Here is a 24,003-nt window from a genome sequence, read left to right as displayed (position 1 = left end):
CCGTGGCAGACCACGTGTAACAATACCTGCACAGGATCGGTACATCCGAACATCACACCTGCGGGACAGGTACAGGATGGCAATAACAACTGCCCGAGTTACACCAGGAATGCACATTCCCTCCATCAGTGCTCCGACTGTCTGCAATAGGCTGAGAGGCTGGACTGAGGGCTTGTAGGCCTTTTGTAGGGCAGGTCCTCACCAGACATCACCGGCAACAACGTCGCCTATGGACCCACCGTCGCTGGACCAGGCAGGCTTCCTCTTCACTGACGAGTCGCGGTTTTGTCTCACCAGGGTTGATTGTCGGATTCGCGTTTATCGTTGAAGGAATGAGCGTTACACCGAGGCCTGTACTCTGGAGTGGGATCGATTTGGAGGTGGAGGGTCCGTCATGGTCTGGGGCGGTGTGTCACAGCATCATCAGACTGAGCTTGTTGTCATTGCAGGCAATCTCAACGCTTTGCGTTACAGAGAAGACATCCTCCTCCCTCATGTGGTACCCTTCCTGCAGGCTCATCCTGACATGACTCTCCAGCATGACAATGTCACCAAACATACTGCTCGTTCTGTGTGTGATTTCCTGCAAGACAGGAAGGTCAGTATTCTGCCATTGCCAGCGAAGAGCCCGGATCTCAATCCCAAAGAGCACGTCTGGGACCTGTTGGAACGAGGGTGAGGGCTATGGCCGTTCCCAGCCAGAAATGTCCGGGAACTTGCAGGCGCCTTGGTGGAAGAGTGGGGTAACATCTCACAGCAAGAACTGGCAAATTTGGTGCACTGCCGTACTTAATGCAGCTGGTGGCCACACCAGATACTGGCTGTTACTTTTGATTTTGACCCCTCCTTTGTTCAGGGACACATTATTCCAATTCTGTCAGTCACATGTCTCTGGAACTTGTTCAGTTTATGTCTCAGTTGTTGAATATTGTTATGTTCATACACATATCTACACATGTTTGCTGAAAATAAACGCAGTTGACAGTGAGAGGACATTTCTTTTTTTGCTGAGTTTATTATTTTCTTATTTAGAATAAGTGACTCAAATGACACACTCATTTCTGTTGGGCACACAATCTGAAACACAAGCAAAACAAACAGCAAATGCATCTGTTATGGTTTTCTTCTGGTGAAAGAGAGTAGGACCAAAATGCAGCTTGGTTATCTTTATACATCTTTAATGAAAGATGAAAAATACGAACAATTTACAAAACAAGAAACGTGAAAAAACGAAACAGCCCTATCCGGTGCAACAAACACAAAGACAGGAAACAATCACCCAATAAATACTCAAAGAATATGGCTGCCTAAATATGGTTCCCAATCAGAGACAACGATAAACACCTGCCTCTGATTGAGAACCACTCTAGGCAACCATAGACTTACCTAGAATACTATACTAAACACAACCCCATCAATCTACAAAACCCCTAGACAAGACAAACACATAATCACCCATGTCCCACCCTGGCCTAACCACAATAATAAAGAAAACACAGAATACTAAGGCCAGGGCGTTACAGCATCCAACAAGTTTGTAGAGTCATAGAGTCATCCTCCTCTTGTTCCTCAGAGTACAAAACAGTGACAGTGGAGTAATATGTAATACTGTATGTAGGATTGGTACAGGCATCTGGGTTTGCAGTCTACATGAGTGGATCATGATTAAATGGACCAATCAGTCTTAGTTTTGACACCTGATTGACCCCAGTCTAACTTTTTGCCCTTTTGTGTGTGATGCTGATGGTGTATTGGAGAGAGAGGTGAAGAAAGGATGAAACGATCTCCTCCTTCCTGTTTTTATCTCCATGCCTTTCCCCTGGGTGTGTTTAATCCTCTCTTCCTCTTTTATTTTCCACCGACTGGAGAACTGACACAATTGCCTTTTTTATTGTATTTATTTCCCATTTCATTTGTGAGAGCTGGTGGTTATATTTCCTGAATGTTTTTCCTGGGGGGAATGACACAACATCCAATCAGAGTTCAGGGGTTGTCATCACACACAGAGATTCACCTTTTATGTGACGTATGCTAGCTTTCCTACAGGGTCAGAGAAAGAGCACACAATGGAAAGGGTGGTAACAGCAACAGGATACCTATTCAAATGGGCTTTTTTTAATCTGCTTCATCTGATTTATCTCTATAGTTGCTCTTTTTCTCAATACAATCACACACACACACACACACACTCACATTCATTCTCTCCCACTGTGCTCTTTTCTGTTTTCTCTCTGATTTTAAGTAGATGCTTTATAAAGCATGTGTAAGAGGCTCATTAAACATGTGATTTAGAGCTCTGTGGGACTGGAGGTATTTGTCTCTGCCCTGTCACATGACAAAACAATGGCTAAAGCGTTTTCACTCACCTTCCAGTTTCCCCCTATCCCAGCTTTCTCCCTCCAAGCTTTTCCCCTCTCCCAGTATTTTGACTGAGATGTTAGCAATTTTCTTCCTCAAAAGTTGTAGTTGACCTTGTATATTGTTATAGACATAGTCCAATGGCTGAATGGGGTTGTTCTGTGTATTAACACTGGCACTTTGCACTACTAGTGCCTCCCAGCTCTTGACCTGCAGCTGCTGTGTAGACAAATAATGTTTAGACACATATGCAGTCCTGAAACTCAATGATGTAGTTGTAGAATGCAAATTAATGTAGAGGTACCTCTTACATGTTTGTTTGTACCGGGTTTGCTTAGTAAGTCACTTTGGGTAATAAAAATGGTGTGCCCTTCCATTGTTCTAGGGTTCTCCAGTGTTTGTCCACGCGGGGCCATTTGCCAACATCGCCCATGGCAACTCCTCGGTGCTGGCAGACAAGCTTGCATTGAAGCTGGTCGGAGAGGACGGATTTGTAGGTAAGTGTCCTCAGTGCACACTCTTAGAATTAAAGGAGCCTCAAGGAACCTTTTGTGTCTCAAAATGATTGCCACTGTGGGGGAACCCTTTCAGTTAATTTGTAAAGGTTCAAACGGGTACCTTTTTGTGAGGGCAGGGGTTAAATGTTGAACCTTTTTTAATAATAGAAATGTGAGTGACATGATTTATTATTAAAGTAGGTAAAGCCCCGCCTTATCTCAGCTCACTGGTCACCATAGCAGCACCCACTCGTAGCACGTGCTCCAGCAGGTATATCTCACTGGTCACCCCCAAAGCCAATTCCTCCTTTGGTCGTCTTTCCTTCCAGTTCTCTGCTGCCCATGACTGGAACGAATTGCAAAAATCTCTGAAGCTGGAGACTCACATTTCCCTCACTAGCTTTAAGCACCAGCTGTCAGAGCATTTTACAGATCACTGCACCTGTACTTAGCCTATCTGTAAACAGCCCATCTATCTACCTACCTCATCCCTATACTGGTATTTATTTATTTTGCTCCTTTGCACCCCAGTATCTCTACCTGCACATTCATCTTCTGACGATCTACCATTCCAGTGTTTAATTGCTATATTGTAATTACTTCGCCATTTATTTCCTAAACTTACCTCATTTACACTCACTGTATATAGACTTTTTGTTTTCTTTTGTTCTACTGTATTATTGACTGTATGTTTTGTTTATTCCATGTGTAACTCTGTGTTGTTGTATGTGTCGAATTGCTACGCTTTATCTTGGCCAGGACGCAGTTGCAAATGAGAACTTGTTCTCAACAAGCCTACCTGGTTAAATAAAGGTTAAATAAAAATAAATTAAAAATGATTATAGTAAATGTATTATATTAGTGTTTCAATATTGTAACAAAACGGTGACGATTGTAACAATGGAATGCTACAGTTGAAGTCGGAAGTTTACATACACCTTAGCCAAATACATTTAAACTCTGTTTTTCACAATTCCTGACATTTAATCCTAGTAAAAATTCTCTGTTTTAGGTCAGTAAGATTCACCACTTTATTTTAAGAATGTGAAATGTTGGAATAATAGTAGAGAGAATGATTTTATTTCAGCTTTTGAGTTCTTTCATCACATTCCCAGTGCGTCAGAAGTTTACATACACTCAATTAGTATTTGGTAGCAATGCCTTTAAATTGTTTAACCTGGGTCAAACGTTTCGGGTAGGCTTTCACAAGCTTTCCACAATAAGTTGGGTGAATTTTGGCCCATTCCTCCTGACAGAGCTGAGGTGACGGAGTCAGGTTTGTAGGCCTCCTTGCTCGCACACGCTTTTTCAGTTCTGCCCACACATTTTCTGAGGTCAGGGCTTTGTGATGACCACTCCAATACCTTGACTTTGTTGTCCTTAAGCCATTTTGTCACAACTTTGGAAGTATGCTTGTCCATTTGGAAGACTCATTTGCGACCAAGCTTTAACTTCCTGACTGATGTCTTGAGATGTTGCTTCAATATATCCACGTAATTTTCCTTCCCTCATGATGCCATCTATTTTGTGAAGTGCACCAGTACCTCCTGCAGCAAAGCACCCCACAACATGATGCTGCCACCCCCGTGCTTCACAGTTGGGATGGTGTTCTCCAGCTTGCAAGCCTCCCCCTTTGTCCTCCAAACATAACGATGGTCATTATGGTCAAACAGTTGTATTTTTGTTTCATCAGACCAGAGGACATTTCTCCAAAAAGTACTAGTTGCAAACCGTAGTCTGGCTTTTTTTATGACGGTTTTGGAGCAGTGGCTTCCTTGCTGAGCGGCCTTTCAGGTTATGTTGATATAGGACTCGTTTTACTGTGGATATAGATACTTTTGTACCTGTTTCCTCCAGCATCTTCACAAGGTCCTTTGCTGTTGTTCTGGGATTGATTTTCACTTTTTGCACCACAGTACGTTCATCTCTAAGAGACAGAACGCGTCTCCTTCCTGAGTGGTATGACGGCTGTGTGGTCCCATGGTGTTTATTCTTGCGTACTGTTGTTTGTACAGATGAACATGGTACCTTCAGGGGTTTTGGAAATTGCTCCCAAGGATGAACCAGCCTTGTGGAGGTCTACAAAAAAAGAATTCTGAGGACTTGGCTGATTTCTTTTGATTTTCCCATGATGTCAAGCAAAGAGGCACTGAGTTTGAAGGTAGGCCTTGAAATACATCCACAGGTACACCACCAATTGACTCAAATTATGTCAATCAGAATCTTCTAAAGCCATGACATAATTTTCTGGAATTTTCCAAGCTGTTTAAAGGCACAGTCATCTCGGTGTATTTAAACTTCTGACCCACTGCGATTGTCATACAGTGAATGATAAGGGAAATAATCTGTCTGTAAGCAAATGTTGGAAAAATATATTGTGTCATGCACAAAGTAGATGCCCATAACCGACTTGCTAACACTGTAGTTTGTTTCACAAGACATTTGTGGAGTGGTTGAGAAACAAGTTTTATTGACACCAACCTAAGTGTATGTAAACTTACGACTTCAACTGTACTTGGCTCTTCAGTGTCACATGCACTTATGTCCGGCTTTAAAAAAGGCGGCAGAACTAGCAGTGTACAGGCGTAACCAATATTGGCTAGAACCTGACCGCTATGTTATTTTTGTGTCCAATATGATATTGATATTAGGGAGGCAAAAGTCACAGATTACCGATATATCTGGCGATGTTGTGTTTTTGGGGTGGAATGAAAAACTGACCTTTTTTGTGCTGTAAATTATTAACAGGTACTCTAAATGATTTCTTAACTAATTATAAAATGTGCATTATTTAAGAACATTTTATTTGTGATTTACAGGATATCTACCAAAAAGCAACTACAGTGAGAGAACAAAACATTATGAACACTTGCTCTTTCCATGACATAGACAGCCTTCACTTGGTCAATGATCCCTTATTGATGTCCCTTTTTTAATACACTTCAATCAGTGTAGATGAAGGGGAGGAGACAGAATAAAGAAGGATTTCAAGCCTTGCGACAATTGAGACATGGATTGTGTGTGTGCTCTTGCGCCATTCAGAGGGTGAATGGGCAGGACAAAAGATTGAAGTGCCTTTTGAACGGGGATTGGTAGTTGGAACCAGGCGCACCGGGTTGTGTCAAGAACTGCAAACGCTGCTGGCTTTTTCACGCTCAATAGTGTCCCATTAAGAATGGTCCACCACCCAAAGGACATCCAGCCAATTTGACACAACTGTGGGAAGCATTGGAGTCAACATGGGCCAGCATCCCTGTGGAATGCTTTCGACACCTTGTAAAGGCCATGTCCAACGAATTGGGGCTGTTCTGAGGACAAAAGGAAGTGCAGCGCAACATCAGGAAGGTGTTCCTAATGTTTTGTACACTCCGTGTATATCTTCTAAATAAGACAGTAAATACAAAACTTGTTTAGTTTACCTTCTTAGGTATGACTTAGAGTCTATCAATGGAAGTGGATAAGAAGTATGTAAATGTATTTGTCCTAAACCAACACAGGGGGTGGCTGGCTGAATGAATTAAACTTTGTAAATCGGAAACTGCACTGTTCACAAATAAGCATTTAAATGCAGTAACATGTCGTTTGTCATGCCACCACTGTGTCAGCGTTAGCATTTGTCCTGAGTAGATTTACACAGTGTTTACAATAGTCAAAGGTCATATAAACAAACACTTTATGGCAACCTATGACAAGCATGTTTTCTTATAGTAACCATACATACATATCTTCAGAAAGTATACACACCCCTTGACTTTTTCCCTACACACAATACCCCATAATGTCAGTTTTTACACATTAAATGAAAATCTGAAAAGTCTAGGGTCAATAAGTTTTCAACCCATTTACTATGGCAAGTGTAATTAAGTCTAGGAGTTTATTGGAGTCTTTAACAAGTCACAAGTTGCATGGGTAAAAATAAAAAAGCAGACATTGAATATCCCTTTGAGCAAGTTATTAATTACACTTTGGATGGTGTATCAATACAATCAGTCACTACAAACATACAGGCGTCCTTCCTAACTCAGTTTCCGGAGAAGAAGGAAACCGATCAGGGATTTTACCATGAGGCCAATGGTGACTTTAAAACAGTTACAGAGTGTAATGCCTCTGATAGGAGAAAACTGAGGATGGGTCAACAACATTGCAGTTAATCCACATTGTTAACCAAGAAGACAGTGAATGTTCCTGAGTGGCCTAGTTACAGTTTTGACTTAAATCTGCTTGATAATCTATGGCAAGACCTGAAAATGGTTGTCTAGCAATGATCAATAACCAATTCGCCAGAGCTTGAAGAAATTATTAAAAGAATAATGGCCAAATGTTGCACAATCCAGGTGTGGAAAGCTCTTAGAAACTTACCCAGAAATACTCACTGCTGTAATCACTGCCAAAGGTGATTCTATCTATTGACTCGGGTGTTGAATACTTATCTAATCAAGATACTTTATTCTTCATAAATGTTTCACAAATATTCAATTTTTTCTTCCACTTTGACATTACAATATTTTGTGTAGATCGTTGACCAAAAAATACAATTAATTACATTTTAATCCCACTCTACAACATAACAAAATGTGAACAATTTAAGGGGTGTGACTACTTTCTGAAAGTACTGTATGTACATTACTCTGCTATTGAATACAAAATTGTATTCGCTATACATTCCATCTGCAAATGGCATGCACTGATGACTGAAAACGTTTATGCAGAAAAAGTTCTCCAAGGTGGCATAGCAGTTCAGACGTCTTTTGTCCTCGTCTTGTCGTGTCCTGTATATATATATATTTACAACTTTTTCACATACATTTTATTTTTATTTTCCATCAACTCATCTTCAAAACACTCTCCTGCAACCCGCCTCACCAATGTATATTTATAAAAAAGTATTATTTACCTCAGATCTGTAATCCTCCAAGAAGCTAGCCAGAAACTCCAAGAAGCTAGCCTGAAACTAGCCAGAAGCTAATCCAGAAGCTAGTTCAGAAGCTAGTTAGCTCCTTTACTGGCAAATCGTTAATATTCAGCTAACCACGGTTTGTGGTCATCAGCTATCCTTTAGCTCGAAAATCTATCGCCAGTTCTGTACGGCGCAGCGCGGCTCGGAACGGAACATACCGGACCAATTTTTCTCTCCATGTCCCTGGACATTCATACCCGGATCTCACAGCTAGCTAGCTGCTATCCGTGTGACCATCGGCCTTCGTCGATTCCGGAGCAAACATCAATTATTCCGGAGCTAGCAAGCTCCGTCAATCACTCCTGAGTTCCATCAATCACACCTGGGCTGCAGTCACCTATCCGGACCCGTTTTACTGCCTTCGCGGAGCCCCACCGGGCCTTCACAACTGGACTGCCGACGTTATCTACCCGAAGGAGTTATTCGGCCGGCTCCTCCGTCGCGACGTTACCTGAATGCCCATCTGCGGCCTGCTAACCGTTAGCTGTCTTACCGGCTGCTATCTGAATAGACAATCGGACAATTTTTTTATTATTTTTTTTTTTTAAATTATTTTTTAAATTATTATTATTATCTTTTCTTCTTGGGCCTCTATAACTATATCTATTGTTTTTATTTTTGTTGTTGTTGTGTGATTTGGATTAATCCCCTCTACCACACGGAACCCCACTAATCTACTGACGGAACGTAAGGGGTGGCTAACAGACCTCCATCCTATGCTAGCTTGCTACCGATGCCCTGGCTAGCTGTCTAAATCACCAACCAACCTCTCCACTCACCGGACCCTTTTGATCACTCGACTAAGCATGCCTATCCTTAATGTCAATATGTCTTGTCCATTTCTGTTCTGGTTAGTGTTTATTGGCTTATTTCACTGTAGAGCCTCTAGTCCTGCTCACTATACCTTATCCAACCTATTAGTTCCACCACCCACACATGCAATGACATCTCCTGGTTTCAACGATGTTTCTAGAGACAATATCTCTCTCTTCATCACTCAATACCTAGGTTTACCTCCACTGTATTCACATCCTACCATACATTTGTCTGTACATTATACCTTGATGCTATTTTATCGCCCCCAGAAACCTCCTTTTACTCTATGTTCCAGACGTTCTAGACGACCAATTCTCATAGCTTTTAGCCGTACCCTTATTCTACTCCTCCTATGTTCCTCTGGCGATGTAGAGGTGAATCCAGGCCCTGCAGTGCCTAGCTCCACTCCTATTCCCCAGGCGCTCTCTTTTGACGACTTCTGTAACCGTAATAGCCTTGGTTTCATGCATGTTAACATTAGAAGCCTCCTCCCTAAGTTTGTTCTATTCACTGCTTTAGCACACTCTGCCAACCCGGATGTTCTAGCTGTGTCTGAATCCTGGCTTAGGAAGACCACCAAAAACTCAGACATTTTAATTCCAAACTACAACATTTTCAGACAAGATAGAACTGCCAAAGGGGGCGGTGTTGCAATCTACTGCAAAGATAGCCTGCAGAGTTCTGTCCTACTATCCAGGTCTGTACCCAAACAATTTGAACTTCTACTTTTAAAAATCCACCTCTCTAAAAACAAGTCTCTCACTGTTGCCGCCTGCTATAGACCACCCTCTGCCCCCAGCTGTGCTCTGGACACCATATGTGAACTGATTGCCCCCCATCTATCTTCAGAGTTCGTGCTGCTAGGCGACCTAAACTGGAACATGCTTAACACCCCAGCCATCCTACAATCTAAACTTGATGCCCTCAATCTCACACAAATTATCAATGAACCTACCAGGTACCTCCCCAAAACCTTAAACACGGGCACCCTCATAGATATCATCCTAACCAACTTCCCCTCTAAATACACCTCTGCTGTCTTCAACCAAGATCTCAGCGATCACTGCCTCATTGCCTGCATCCGTAATGGGTCAGCGGTCAAACGACCGCCACTCATCACTGTAAAACGCTCCCTGAAACACTTCTGCGAGCAGGCCTTTCTAATCGACCTGGCCGGGGTATCCTGGAAGGATATTGATCTCATCCCGTCAGTAGAGGATGCCTGGATATTTTTTAAAAATGCCTTCCTAACCATCCTAAATAAACATGCCCCATTCAAGAAATTTAGAACCAGGAACAGATATAGCCCTTGGTTCTCCCCAGACCTGACTGCCCTTAACCAACACAAAAACATCCTATGGCGTTCTGCATTAGCATCGAACAGCCCCCGTGATATGCAGCTGTTCAGGGAAGCTAGAAATCATTATACACAGGCAGTTAGAAAAGCCAAGGCTAGCTTTTTCAAGCAGAAATTTGCTTCCTGCAACACTAACTCAAAAAAGTTCTGGGACACTGTAAAGTCCATGGAGAATAAGAACACCTCCTCCCAGCTGCCCACTGCACTGAAGATAGGAAACACTGTCACCACTGATAAATCCACCATAATTGAGAATTTCAATAAGCATTTTTCTACGGCTGGCCATGCTTTCCACCTGGCTACTCCTACCCCGGACAACAGCACTGCACCCCCAACAGCAACTCGCCCAAGCCTTCCCCATTTCTCCTTCTCCCAAATCCATTCAGCTGATGTTCTGAAAGAGCTGCAAAATCTGGACCCCTACAAATCAGCCGGGCTAGACAATCTGGACCCTTTCTTTCTAAAATTATCTGCCGAAATTGTTGCCACCCCTATTACTAGCCTGTTCAACCTCTCTTTCGTGTCGTCTGAGATTCCCAAAGATTGGAAAGCAGCTGCAGTCATCCCCCTCTTCAAAGGGGGGGACACTCTTGACCCAAACTGCTACAGACCTATATCTATCCTACCGTGCCTTTCTAAGGTCTTCGAAAGCCAAGTCAACAAACAGATTACCGACCATTTCGAATCTCACCATACCTTCTCTGCTATGCAATCTGGTTTCAGAGCTGGTCATGGGTGCACCTCAGCCACGCTCAAGGTCCTAAACGATATCTTAACCGCCATCGATAAGAAACATTACTGTGCAGCCGTATTCATTGATCTGGCCAAGGCTTTCGACTCTGTCAATCACCATATCCTCATCGGCAGACTCGACAGCCTTGGTTTCTCAAATGATTGCCTCGCCTGGTTCACCAACTACTTCTCTGATAGAGTTCAGTGTGTCAAATCGGAGGGTCTGCTGTCCGGACCTCTGGCAGTCTCTATGGGGGTGCCACAGGGTTCAATTCTTGGACCGACTCTCTTCTCTGTATACATCAATGAGGTCGCTCTTGCTGCTGGTGAGTCCCTGATCCACCTCTACGCAGACGACACCATTCTGTATACTTCCGGCCCTTCTCTGGACACTGTGTTAACAACCCTCCAGGCAAGCTTCAATGCCATACAACTCTCCTTCCGTGGCCTCCAATTGCTCTTGAATGCAAGTAAAACTAAATGCATGCTCTTCAACCGATCGCTGCCTGCACCTACCCGCCTGTCCAACATCACTACTCTGGACGGCTCTGACTTAGAATACGTGGACAACTACAAATACTTAGGTGTCTGGTTAGACTGTAAACTCTCCTTCCAGACCCATATCAAACATCTCCAATCCAAAGTTAAATCTAGAATTGGCTTCCTATTTCGCAACAAAGCATCCTTCACTCATGCTGCCAAACATACCCTTGTAAAACTGACCATCCTACCAATCCTCGACTTTGGCGATGTCATTTACAAAATAGCCTCCAATACCCTACTCAACAAATTGGATGCAGTCTATCACAGTGCAATCCGTTTTATCACCAAAGCCCCATATACTACCCACCATTGCGACCTGTACGCTCTCGTTGGCTGGCCCTCGCTTCATACTCGTCGCCAAACCCACTGGCTCCATGTCATCTACAAGACACTGCTAGGTAAAGTCCCCCCTTATCTCAGCTCGCTGGTCACCATAGCATCTCCCACCTGTAGCACACGCTCCAGCAGGTATATCTCTCTAGTCACCCCCAAAACCAATTCTTTCTTTGGCCGCCTCTCCTTCCAGTTCTCTGCTGCCAATGACTGGAACGAACTACAAAAATCTCTGAAACTGGAAACACTTATCTCCCTCACTAGCTTTAAGCATCAACTGTCAGAGCAGCTCACAGATTACTGCACCTGTACATAGCCCACCTATAATTTAGCCCAAACAACTACCTCTTTCCCAACTGTATTTAATTTTAATTTATTTATTTATTTTGCTCCTTTGCACCCCATTATTTTTTTATTTCTACTTTGCACATTCTTCCATTGCAAAACTACCATTCCAGTATTTTACTTGCTATATTGTATTTACTTTGCCATCTTGGCCTTTTTTGCCTTTACCTCCCTTCTCACCTCATTTGCTCACATTGTATATAGACTTGTTTATACTGCATTATTGACTGTATGTTTGTTTTTACTCCATGTGTAACTCTGTGTCGTTTTATCTGTCGAACTGCTTTGCTTTATCTTGGCCAGGTCGCAATTGTAAATGAGAACTTGTTCTCAACTTGCCTACCTGGTTAAATAAAGGTAAAATAAAAAAAAAATAAAACATGCTTGCCTCACTGGTTTTAGTCATGTGCTAATTTAGCTAGCTAGCTAATGTTAGCTACTTATCTCATGAATGCAATCACATAGCCTGAGTGATACAGTGCCTTGCTAAAGTATTCATCCCCCTTGGCGTTTTTCTTATTTTGTTGCATTACAACCTGTAATTTAAATAGATTTGGATTTCATGTAATGGACATGCATAAAATAGTCCAAATATGTATAGTGATATGAAAAAAAGAACTTGTTCAATTTTTTTTTTTTTTATGGTGCGTGCATATGTATTCAGCCCCTTTTGCTATGAAGGCCCTAAATAAGATATGGTGCAACCAATTACCTTCAGAAGTCACATAATTAGTTAGATTGCACACAGGTGGACTTTATTTATGTGTCACATGATCTTAGTGTTTATATACACTCTGGGAAAGGTCCCAGAGTCTGCAACACCACTAAGCAAGGGACTCCACTGAGCAAGCGGCACCATGAAGACCAAGGAGCTCCCCAAACAGGTCAGGGACAAAGTTGTGGAGAAGAACAGGTCAGGGTTGGGTTATAAAAAAATATAAGAAACTTTGAACATCCCACGGAACACCGTTAAATCCATTATTAAAAAATGGAAAGAATATGGCACCACAACAAACCTGCCAAGAGAGGGCTGCCCACCAAAACTCGCGGACCAGGCAAGGAGGGCATTAATCAGAGAGGCAACAAAGAAACCAACGATAACCCAATCACAGTGGAGATTGGGGTATCTGTCCATAGGACCATTTTAAGCCATGCACTCCACATAGCTGGGCTTCATGGGGGAGTGGTCAGAAAAAAGACATTGCTTAAAGAAAAAAAAATTGCAAATGCGTTAGTTGTTCGCCAAAATGCATGTGGGAGACTCCCCAAACATTTGGAAGAAGGTACTCTGGTCAGATGAGATTAAAATTGAGCTTTTTGGCCATCAAGGAAAAAAGCTATGTCTGGGGCACACCCAACACCTCTCATCCCCCTGAGAACACCATCCATCAGCATGGTGGTGGAAGCATCATACGGTGGGGATGTTGTCATCGGCAGGGACTGGGTGGGAAACTGGTCAGAATTGAAGGAATGATGGATGGCGCTAAATACGGGGAAATTCTTGAGGGAAACCTGTTTCAATCTTCCAAATATTTGAGACCGGGAAGGAGGCACACCTTCCAGCAGGACAATGACCCAAAGCATACTGCTAAAGCAACACTCGAGTGATTGAAGGGGAAACATTTAAATGTCTTGGAATGGCCTAGTCAAAGCCCAGACCTCAATCCAATTGAAAATCTATGGTATGACTTAGATTGCTGTACACCAGCGGAACCCATCCAACTTGAAGGAGCTGGAGTAGTTTTGCTTTGAAGAATGGTCAAAACCCTAGTGGCTAGATGTGCCAAACTTATAGAGACATACTCCAAGAGACTTGCAGCTGTAATTGCTGCAAAAGATGGCTCTAAAAATAATGAGGGGAGGGTTGAATAGTTACGCACGCTCAAGTTTAGTTTTTTTGTCTTATTTCTTGTTTGTATCTTCAATGTGGATGACATGTTGTGTAAATCAAATGATACAAACCCCTCAAAAATCAAGGCAACAAAATAGGAAAAATGCCAAGGGGGTGAATAATTTCGCAAGCCACTGTAGATATGTAACCAACTGACTTGCATTTTGCAGATTGTTTGTTTATTTTGGAAAATGTACTAAATAAGCCCACTCGCTAACATAATAGGCCAAGACCGTAATGGTGTCATTTTTGTATCAAGGATGAGTGTTCACTTTGGCGCCATTCCAGTGTTAGCTCAATCTCTGTTACTTATGTACTAACTACCCTGCTGGCTAGCAAACCAGCTAACGTTAACTAAGTGAGAATGTGATGCCAGTGCTGCTTGCTTGGTGAATTGTACTTTTGATGATTTACTTATTCAAATACGCTGGCTGTGGCAAGCTACTCACTGTCAAACCACCATACCTACCATCTCTCACGTTGTAACCTAAGGCTGAATGAAGTTCAATGATCAGCTCGTAGAGCGCCCTCTTCGGGCATAAAAAAAGACTGCTAATGAGCAGATGTATTTGTTTCTTCGATGTCTATAATATCTGTGCTTTATCTTTGGAATAAAGATATTTGATTACATTTACATCAAATAAAAATATTTGATTACATTTTTTTTATATTGGTCAACCGATTTATCAGTTATCAGTTACACACTCTATTATTGACTCTGCAACTGAACACATGAACAACAATGACAATTACTCTCATGAGTGGCCAAAAATAACTTATTAAAGTCCCAAATAAGCCACAAATCTTCTGATCAGCTGCCACCGCTAGAAGATATAGCTACAATATATACACTTTTCTACAGGAAGCCTTTGCTGCATTGAAGGATGAAAGATTCTTCCCAGTACCGCTCAACTAACAAAAGGTGCAAATAGGAACTTTTTTTGTACCTTTTATTTAACCAGGTAGGCTAGTTGAGAACAAGTTCTCATTTACAACTGCGAGCTTGCCAAGATAAAGCATAGCAGTGTGAACAGACAACAACAGAGTTACACATGGAGTAAACAATAAACAAGTCAATAACACAGTAGAAAAAAAAGAGTCTATATACATTGTGTGCAAAAGGCATGAGGAGGTTGGCGAATAATTACAATTTAGAAGATTAACACTGGAGTGATAAATGCTCAGATGGTCATGTACAGGTAGAGATACTGGTGTGCAGAAAAGTAATTAAATAAAAACAGTATGGGGATGAGGTAGGTAAATTGGGTGGGCTATTTACAGATGGACTATGTACAGCTGACATTGACTACCAATGGTTCCCTGAGGAACTCCAGGGTCCCCCTTAATTCTAAGAGTGTGATGTGTGAGTAACACACACAGACACAGTAACTAAGAAAATGACTGCCAGCTCTTTTTCAACTGTACATTCTGGGCTGAAGCGCGCACGCACACTTTGGCGAGGAATTCAAACCGCGGGTTACCTGGGAAGGGTGGGCTCAAAATATAAGTTACAACTCCAGGATTGAACTTTAGCTTAGTTCTTGGCTTCCAGTAACTTTAGCCCACTTACTCCTGAGTCCTGGTCCTGGCACTGGTACTTCTGGGTTGCTGCTTAGAGGAGTCCTGCCCTGGTCCTGGCTCAAGCCTCTGGCCCTGGTACTTCAGGGTTGCTGCTTGGAGGAGTCCTGCCCTGGGCCTTGCTCAAGCCTCTGGCCCTAGTACTTCAGGGTTGCTGCTTGGAGGAGTCCTGCCCTGGTCCTGGCTCAAACCTCTGGCCCTGGTACTTCAGGGTTGCTGCTTAGAGGAGTCCTGCCCTGTTCCTGGTACTTCAGGGTTGCTGCTTGGATGAGTCCTGCCCTGGTCCTGGCTCTAACCTCTGGCCTTGGTCCTGCCTCTAGCCTCTGGCCCTGGTACCTTAGGGTTGCTGCTTGGAGTCCACGCTCCAGACTAGGGTTCCGAAGCTTTCTAGGAACTGTGGAAAGGTTCCGTTAGAGGAGGAAGCAGATCGTAAGAGCCTGTGGAATGCATTGGAGTAAATCAGCCTAATCCATCAATGTCAAAGCATACCTGACTCTTTCCATATTTCTCTATCCATCCTCCCCTCCCTGTTTTACTCTCCTCTCACTCTTTAAAAAAAATCTCCATTCTCAGTCTCTCTGTGAAAGAATAATGGGAATGTGTGTGTTTTTGCCTGTGGACACAGAGTGGTAGTGAACTGTCTTTAAGGGCATGCCCGGTGTGTTTAGTCCTAGCTAAACCCACAGTACTACTACTTACCACCTAGTTACAGTGTTTGTGTGTGGCCACCTTCATGCCCAGGTAGTTACTGTCACGCTACTGACCTGAAGGAATGCGTAGGCAATACGCTCCCAGTGTAGAGTTTCACAACACAGTCAGGAGGAGAGAAGTGTGGAAGGGGCCATCTTATCCCTTCCTCTTTTTCCTTCCTCGCTCTCTCTTTACCTCTATCTCTCCTGTATTCATAGTCCCTCTCCTGCTCCCTGTGTTCGTAGTCCCTCTCCTGCTCCCTGTGTTCGTAGTCCCTCTCCTGCTCCCTGTGTTCGTAGTCCCTCTCCTGCTCCCTGTATTCGTAGGCTCTCTCCTGCTCCCTGTATTCGTAGGCTCTCTCCTGCTCCCTGTGTCCGTAGGCTCTCTCCTGCTCCCTGTGTTCGTAGGCTCTCTCCTGCTCCCTGTGTCCGTAGTCCCTCTCCTGCTCCCTCTCCTGCTCCCTGTGTCCGTAGTCCCTCTCCTGCTCCCTGTGTTCGTAGTCCCTCTCATGCTCCCTGTGTTCGTAGTCCCCCTCCTGCTGTCTCTGTTTGTTACCAGACTCTCAGGTATGTTAGGAACTTATCCTCCCCTCTGAGGCTCCTCAGACAGCTGTGATGCCCTCTCCCCCTTTCCTCCCCTCTTCCTCTACTCTCCCTCCCCTACCTGCCTCCCATCCCTCTTGCCAAGAACTAAACACCAGAATCGTGTGGTTATTGAAGGTTGAAGGTGACAATGTAATACTATCCTTCTCACATGTTTTAGTTGTGGTAGTTTAAGTCAGTTTCAGCCTTCAGTCTTGCACTGACTGTAGTTTAGATAAGAGAGAGATCGAATGCACCCTGGGTGGAGGCTAGTCCCAGACAGACTCCCATTTTGAAATGCATTCCACATGTCAGATTCCTGCTATTCCTGCATCCTTAGTGGTCTAGTCTGGTGTGGAGGAGAGGGCACTCAAATAACCTCTAACAACAGGGACACTGGGTTTTCCCCTTTGTACAAAACACACAGATGAAGGAATGTGGATCCATTTGAATAACTAGACACATCCAAACTTGTTAATGTTGAGCTGAACACAGATTTGACTACTTTTGTGCAGACCTCCCAATGACATTAATGCATAGGCTAATTCAGGTGAATAACACACATTTTGTTTCTAAAGTCAGGATTGGAACCTGAGAGAATAATGTAAAGAATGGAATAAAACTTGTTAGGAATAGGTATTATCAGTGATCGTATCTCAAATCTGCATTTTCATTCATATTGGGGGAAAAAAAAAATTGGGGGGGGGTGGAGAAACTAGCGCTGACCTGGCTTACTTTTCAGGCCTGTGTGTGTGTGCGCGCGCTGAGGCTGGGCTGCTGCTGCTCCAGATCTGTGACTGGTAGTAACCCTGAACAAGCCTCACTACTCCCCTGCTCTGTCCTCTGTAGCCCCACAGCTTTTCACAACAATTCTCAGTAGTTTGAGTTCACCACACAGACCAGGAAACTCACAGGGGCTTCCTTTAGACATCCTCTGGGTTACCGTGTTGTTGTTTCTGTCTTTCTCCCTCTCGTACGCGGCCGTGACTGTGTGTGTGGTTGTGTCATTGGACAATCACAATTTGTGAAAGGATCATCATTAATCCACTACCCAGGTTTCAAAATGAGACCAAAATAAGCTTTTTCTCTGGTGATCAATTCATTGCCAGGACTTGACAGTAATACCATGTTGTCACAGCCAGGATAAACACAAAAACAAATTCCTACCCCTGTAGAAATGCAAGAAAACAGTCTGCTCTCCGTAGTTCACCAAACATCTTGCTAAATCCTTTGGTTAAGATTTGGACATGCGTTGTTGATTTTAACAAATGGAAAGGCCACCAGTTGAAATGCAGAATGTGTTTTTTAGGCCCCAAAAACTACCGCATCTCTGACGGATGGCTTAATGACAGTGAGGTTAAGCAGAGCAGACCCCCTCCCCCCTCTCTCTATCCCTCTCTCTGTTTCTCTCTCTCTCTGTTGATTAGCCCATATAACAGTGTAGCCATGATATAATACACACCTTTCATTTTCTCATGGAAACTCACCCCCTTTCCAGAAAATAGTCACCACAACCGAGGGATTGTATTTTATCGTTTGTCAGTCTGTAACATTTTGGGTCCGAGGACGTCTCTTTGTAACCACACTCTCAATACACTAATCTCTTCTGTGGTCAAATAGCTTAAATACACTGTTTCAATCTCTGTTTCTGTTCATTTTCCCATATGCATTTCCAGATGAGTAGAGTTTTATGGATAAACACATTTTCATCACTTGTTAGACTCCGTTTATATTGTGGACTGTGCAATTCTGGGCCTGACTTTTTGGAGTGCTCTGAATAGCTAGAAGGAACAGTATGGTGGCGTGTGTCCGTGGTCAGTTAGACATCATGTCAGATGTTAAATGGAGAATCTACACACTTGACTTCTAAAACACACACAATTGCAGGTGATTCCCTTAATTACTGTAGGTCCAAATATTTATTAAATCCTTTTAATCGACATCCCTTTATTTGGGATAATCCAGGATTTAACTGGCCTAGGGTTTTCTAGAGTTCAACACACACACATGCATGCACTAACATGACAAACACACACACACCTCTGTTAGGAATGCCACCTTTCACCAGTGGAAACAGTAACTTCCCCCGACCTCCCAGGGAAGTGGCACAGGAAGCCCACTGAGAGAGGGTGTAGTCTGGGAGGAGCTGGCTGTCATGGCCTGGAGCCTGGAGGAGCCCTGGTGGGGGGGCACAGCCTACTGGGGCAGGGCCAGTGGACCAGGGGTCCCTACTGGAAACATCCAGGACTGAGATTCCTGTGTAAACAACAGGAAGCGGTCACAAGGCTGGTTGTCTATGTTGTCATTAGCCCTGTGCTAGCTCTTTGCTGACAGTTTCAGTGTGATGAAATGTAAACCTGTAGCCCTAACAGTGTTAGTGGTGTTAGCTGTCATCTAATCAAATCAAATGTTATTGGTCACATACACATACAGTGCCTTGCGAAAGTATTCGGCCCCCTTGAACTTTGCGACCTTTTGCCACATTTCAGGCTTCAAACATAAAGATATAAAACTGTATTTTTTTTGTGAAGAATCAACAACAAGTGGGACACAATCATGAAGTGGAACGACATTTATTGGATATTTCAAACTTTTTTAACTAATCAAAAACTGAAAAATTGGGCGTGCAAAATTATTCGGCCCCTTTACTTTCAGTCCAGCAAACTCTCTCCAGAAGTTCAGTGAGGATCTCTGAATGATCCAATGTTGACCTAAATGACTAATGATGATAAATACAATCCACCTGTGTGTAATCAAGTCTCCGTATAAATGCACCTGCACTGTGATAGTCTCAGAGGTCCGTTAAAAGCGCAGAGAGCATCATGAAGAACAAGGAACACACCAGGCAGGTCCGAGATACTGTTGTGAAGAAGTTTAAAGCCGTATTTGGATACAAAAAGATTTCCCAAGCTTTAAACATCCCAAGGAGCACTGTGCAAGCGATAATATTGAAATGGAAGGAGTATCAGACCACTGCAAATCTACCAAGACCGGGCCGTCCCTCTAAACGTTCAGCTCATACAAGGAGAAGACTGATCAGAGATGCAGCCAAGAGGCCCATGATCACTCTGGATGAACTGCAGAGATCTACAGCTGAGGTGGGAGACTCTGTCCATAGGACAACAATCAGTCGTATATTGCACAAATCTGGCCTTTATGGAAGAGTGGCAAGAAGAAAGCCATTTCTTAAAGATATCCATAAAAAGTGTTGTTTAAAGTTGGCCACAAGCCACCTGGGAGACACACCAAACATGTGGAAGAAGGTGCTCTGGTCAGATGAAACCAAAATTGAACTTTTTGGCAACAATGCAAAACGTTATGTTTGGGGTAAAAGCAACACAGCTCATCACCCTGAACACATCATCCCCACTGTCAAACATGGTGGTGACAGCATCATGGTTTGGGCCTGCTTTTCTTCAGCAGGGACAGGGAAGATGGTTAAAATTGATGGGAAGATGGATGGAGCCAAATACAGAACCATTCTGGAAGAAAACCTGATGGAGTCTGCAAAAGACCTGAGACTGGGACGGAGATTTGTCTTCCAACAAGACAATGATCCAAAACATAAAGTAAAATCTACAATAATAAAAATAAACATATCCAGGTGTTAGAAAGTCCAGACCTGAATCCAATCGAGAATCTGTGGAAAGAACTGAAAACTGCTGTTCACAAATGCTCTCCATCCAACCTCACTGAGATCGAGCTGTTTTGCAAGGAGGAATGGGAAAAAATGTCAGTCTCTCGATGTGCAAAACTGATAGAGACATACCCCAAGCGACTTACAGTTGTAATCGCAGCAAAAGGTGGCGCTACAAAGTATTAACTTAAGGGGGCTGAATCATTTTGCACGCCCAATTTTTCAGTTTTTGATTTGTTAAAAAAGTTTGAAATATCCAATAAATGTCGTTCCACTTCATGATTGTGTCCCACTTGTTGTTGATTCTTCACAAAAAAATACAGTTTTATATCTTTATGTTTGAAGCCTGAAATGTGGCAAAAGGTCGCAAAGTTCAAGGGGGCCGAATACTTTCGCAAGGCACTGTATGTTTTTCTTAGTGGCTACCCGTAACATATCTCAGTACGCATGATCAAAACAATCTTGAAGCATGGATTGGTCAGACCAGCGTTGAATAGGCCTTGTAGACATCCCAGAAGAGGGAATAGCAGTGGTCGAGTGTTTTTCCAGCGAAGGTACTACAGTCAATGTGTTGATAGAACTTCAGTAGCATTGCCCTAGGGGGTACGAACAAGGATCCAATTCAAGTCATAATGCTGGTGAGTTATCACCGCTCTGATATCTGAAAGTTATTTCCAGGAGTATGTAGTAACACAAAAATTGTTCTGGGCTAATAATGTAAGAAATAGCACACAAAACAAAATACTGAAATGCTGCTTCGGAGCTTGAAGCAGAGCTGCCATTTCTGTCGGCGCCATCTTGAGCCACCTTCAGCATAGCTGTGCTATCTGGTAATGAATATCTGTCCGCTTTCTCCTTGTGACTCATACAATGGTGGCCCTCCAGGAAGCTGTATCTTAACAGAGCTGTGATTGCAGGTAGACTATTTGCTTGTGTTGGAGTGTGTTCAAGGGCTGTAGTATCAGAGGCCCTGAACCCTTTACAGACCTCCAACTGAACCAGCCATTCACTTCAGATTTACTCCCACAGAGATGGGAGGGATAGAGAGATGGGTAGAGGGGGAGGTAGAAAGTGATCATAACATGGCTTGTCTTCGCTGCAGTGCTCTTTGAAGATGTATCCGACTAAACTGAGAACTTGGTCACATGTAATGTCCATGTACTGTAGAACTAAGTTACAGAAAGTGAAAACAAACACAGGGCTGATCTGCCTATGCTTTGGACTTATCTCACTTTCTGTCTAACTCTGGTGTTGACTCCTACCCCCTTCTCTCCTCTCTACAGTGACTGAGGCTGGTTTCGGGGCAGACATCGGGATGGAGAAGTTCTTCAACATCAAGTGCAGGGCCTCGGGGCTGAGGCCAAACGTTGTCGTCCTGGTCGCCACAGTCAGAGCATTGAAAATGCATGGTGGCGGTCCCAATGTGAGTCATCCATCCATTCTATCAGTGGTGTAAAGTACTTAAGTAAAAATACTTTAAAGTACTACTAAAGTAGTTTTTAAGTACAGTGCCTTGCGAAAGTATTCGGCCCCCTTGAACTTTGCGACCTTTTGCCACATTTCAGGCTTCAAACATAAAGTTATAAAACTGTATTTATTTGTGAAGAAGCAACAACAAGTGGGACACAATCATGAAGTGGAACGACATTTATTGGATATTTCAAACTTTTTTAACAAATCAAAAACTGAAAAATTGGGCGTGCAAAATTATTCAGCCCCTTTTACTTTCAGTGCAGCAAACTCTCTCCAGAAGTTCAGTGAGGATCTCTGAATGATCCAATGTTGACCTAAATGACTAATGATGATAAATACAATCCACCTGTGTGTAATCAAGTCTCCGTATAAATGCACATGCACTGTGATAGTCTCAGAGGTCCGTTAAAAGCGCAGAGAGCATCATGAAGAACAAGGAACACACCAGGCAGGTCCGAGATACTGTTGTGAAGAAGTTTAAAGCCGGATTTGGATACAAAAAGATTTCCCAAGCTTTAAACATCCCAAGGAGCACTGTGCAAGCGATAATATTGAAATGGAAGGAGTATCAGACCACTGCAAATCTACCAAGACCTGGCCGTCCCTCTAAACTTTCAGCACATACAAGGAGAAGACTGATCAGAGATGCAGCCAAGAGGCCCATGATCACTCTGGATGAACTGCAGAGATCTACAGCTGAGGTGGGAGACTCTGTCCATAGGACAACAATCAGTCGTATATTGCACAAATCTGGCCTTTATGGAAGAGTGGCAAGAAGAAAGCCATTTCTTAAAGATATCCATAAAAAGTGTTGTTTAAAGTTTGCCACAAGCCACCTGGGAGACACACCAAACATGTGGAAGAAGGTGCTCTGGTCAGATGAAACCAAAATTGAACTTTTTGGCAACAATGCAAAACGTTATGTTTGGCGTAAAAGCAACACAGCTCATCACCCTGAACACACCATCCCCACTGTCAAACATGGTGGTGGCAGCATCATGGTTTGGGCCTGCTTTTCTTCAGCAGGGACAGGGAAGATGGTTAAAATTGATGGGAAGATGGATGGAGCCAAATACAGAACCATTCTGGAAGAAAACCTGATGGAGTCTGCAAAAGACCTGAGACTGGGACGGAGATTTGTCTTCCAACAAGACAATGATCCAAAACATAAAGTAAAATCTACAATGGAATGGTTAAAAAATAAACATATCCAGGTGTTAGAAAGTCCAGACCTGAATCCAATCGAGAATCTGTGGAAAGAACTGAAAACTGCTGTTCACAAATGCTCTCCATCCAACCTCACTGAGATCGAGCTGTTTTGCAAGGAGGAATGGGAAAAAATGTCAGTCTCTCGATGTGCAAAACTGATAGAGACATACCCCAAGCGACTTACAGTTGTAATCGCAGCAAAAGGTGGCGCTACAAAGTATTAACTTAAGGGGGCTGAATAATTTTGCCCGCCCAATTTTTCCGTTTTTGATTTGTTAAAAAAGTTTGAAATATCCAATAAATGTCGTTCCACTTCATGATTGTGTCCCACTTGTTGTTGATTCTTCACAAAAAAATACAGTTTTATATCTTTGTTTGAAGCCTGAAATGTGGCAAAAGGTCGCAAAGTTCAAGGGGGCCGAATACTTTCGCAAGGCACTGTAGCCTCCCGGGTGGCGCAGTGGCTAAGGGTGCTGTACCGCAACGCCAGCTGCGCCAACAGAGACCCTGGGTTCGCGCCCAGGCTCTGCCGTAACTGGCCGTGTCTGGGAGGCCTAGCGTCAATTGTGCGTTTTTTTTTTGAGTACATCCCTACAGACAGTTCCGGTGGGCTCACTAAACACCAACGCTTCAGAATTGCTGTCTGGTTTGTTAAATATAAGGAATTTGAAATGATTTATACAGTATTATGGTGACTTTTACTCAAGTATGACAAATGAGTACTTTTTCCACCACTATAATACTAATATAGCAAGAGAACTTTATTGTTCTCTACTGTATAGGGCTAACGTTATAGGATCTCTGCAATTCTAGGATAGAGCGGTTACCATGTACATCAGTAAATGGTAACCGATACACAAAACTAACTGTGAAATACAGTATTTGATGGTGATATATTTTTTGTTTGAATATGTGCTAAAATGACTGTTCCTGCAGGTCTCAGCTGGCTCACCTCTACCAAGAGAGTACATAGATGAGGTAAGACATTGGAGAGAGAGCACTTTAC

General features: G+C 43.1%; 1 protein-coding gene across 2 annotated transcripts in view; it reads left to right on the top strand.

The window, feature by feature from the left end:
* Nucleotides 1-24,003, top strand: part of mthfd1l (methylenetetrahydrofolate dehydrogenase (NADP+ dependent) 1 like) — a 90,652-nt gene that overhangs the window by 41,689 nt on the left and 24,960 nt on the right. For both annotated transcript variants that reach the window (XM_020455168.2, XM_020455167.2), the window contains exons 19-21: nt 2,744-2,855; nt 21,599-21,738; nt 23,934-23,975. In XM_020455168.2, the coding sequence (XP_020310757.1) occupies nt 2,744-2,855; nt 21,599-21,738; nt 23,934-23,975 (294 nt within the window). The remainder of the gene's footprint in view (nt 1-2,743; nt 2,856-21,598; nt 21,739-23,933; nt 23,976-24,003) is intronic.

Source organism: Oncorhynchus kisutch, linkage group LG21 (genome assembly GCF_002021735.2).
Source record: "Oncorhynchus kisutch isolate 150728-3 linkage group LG21, Okis_V2, whole genome shotgun sequence".
Taxonomy (NCBI): Eukaryota; Metazoa; Chordata; class Actinopteri; order Salmoniformes; family Salmonidae; genus Oncorhynchus; species Oncorhynchus kisutch.
Note: the sequence above shows the minus strand (reverse complement) of the source record. Positions and strands in the feature narration are given on the sequence as shown.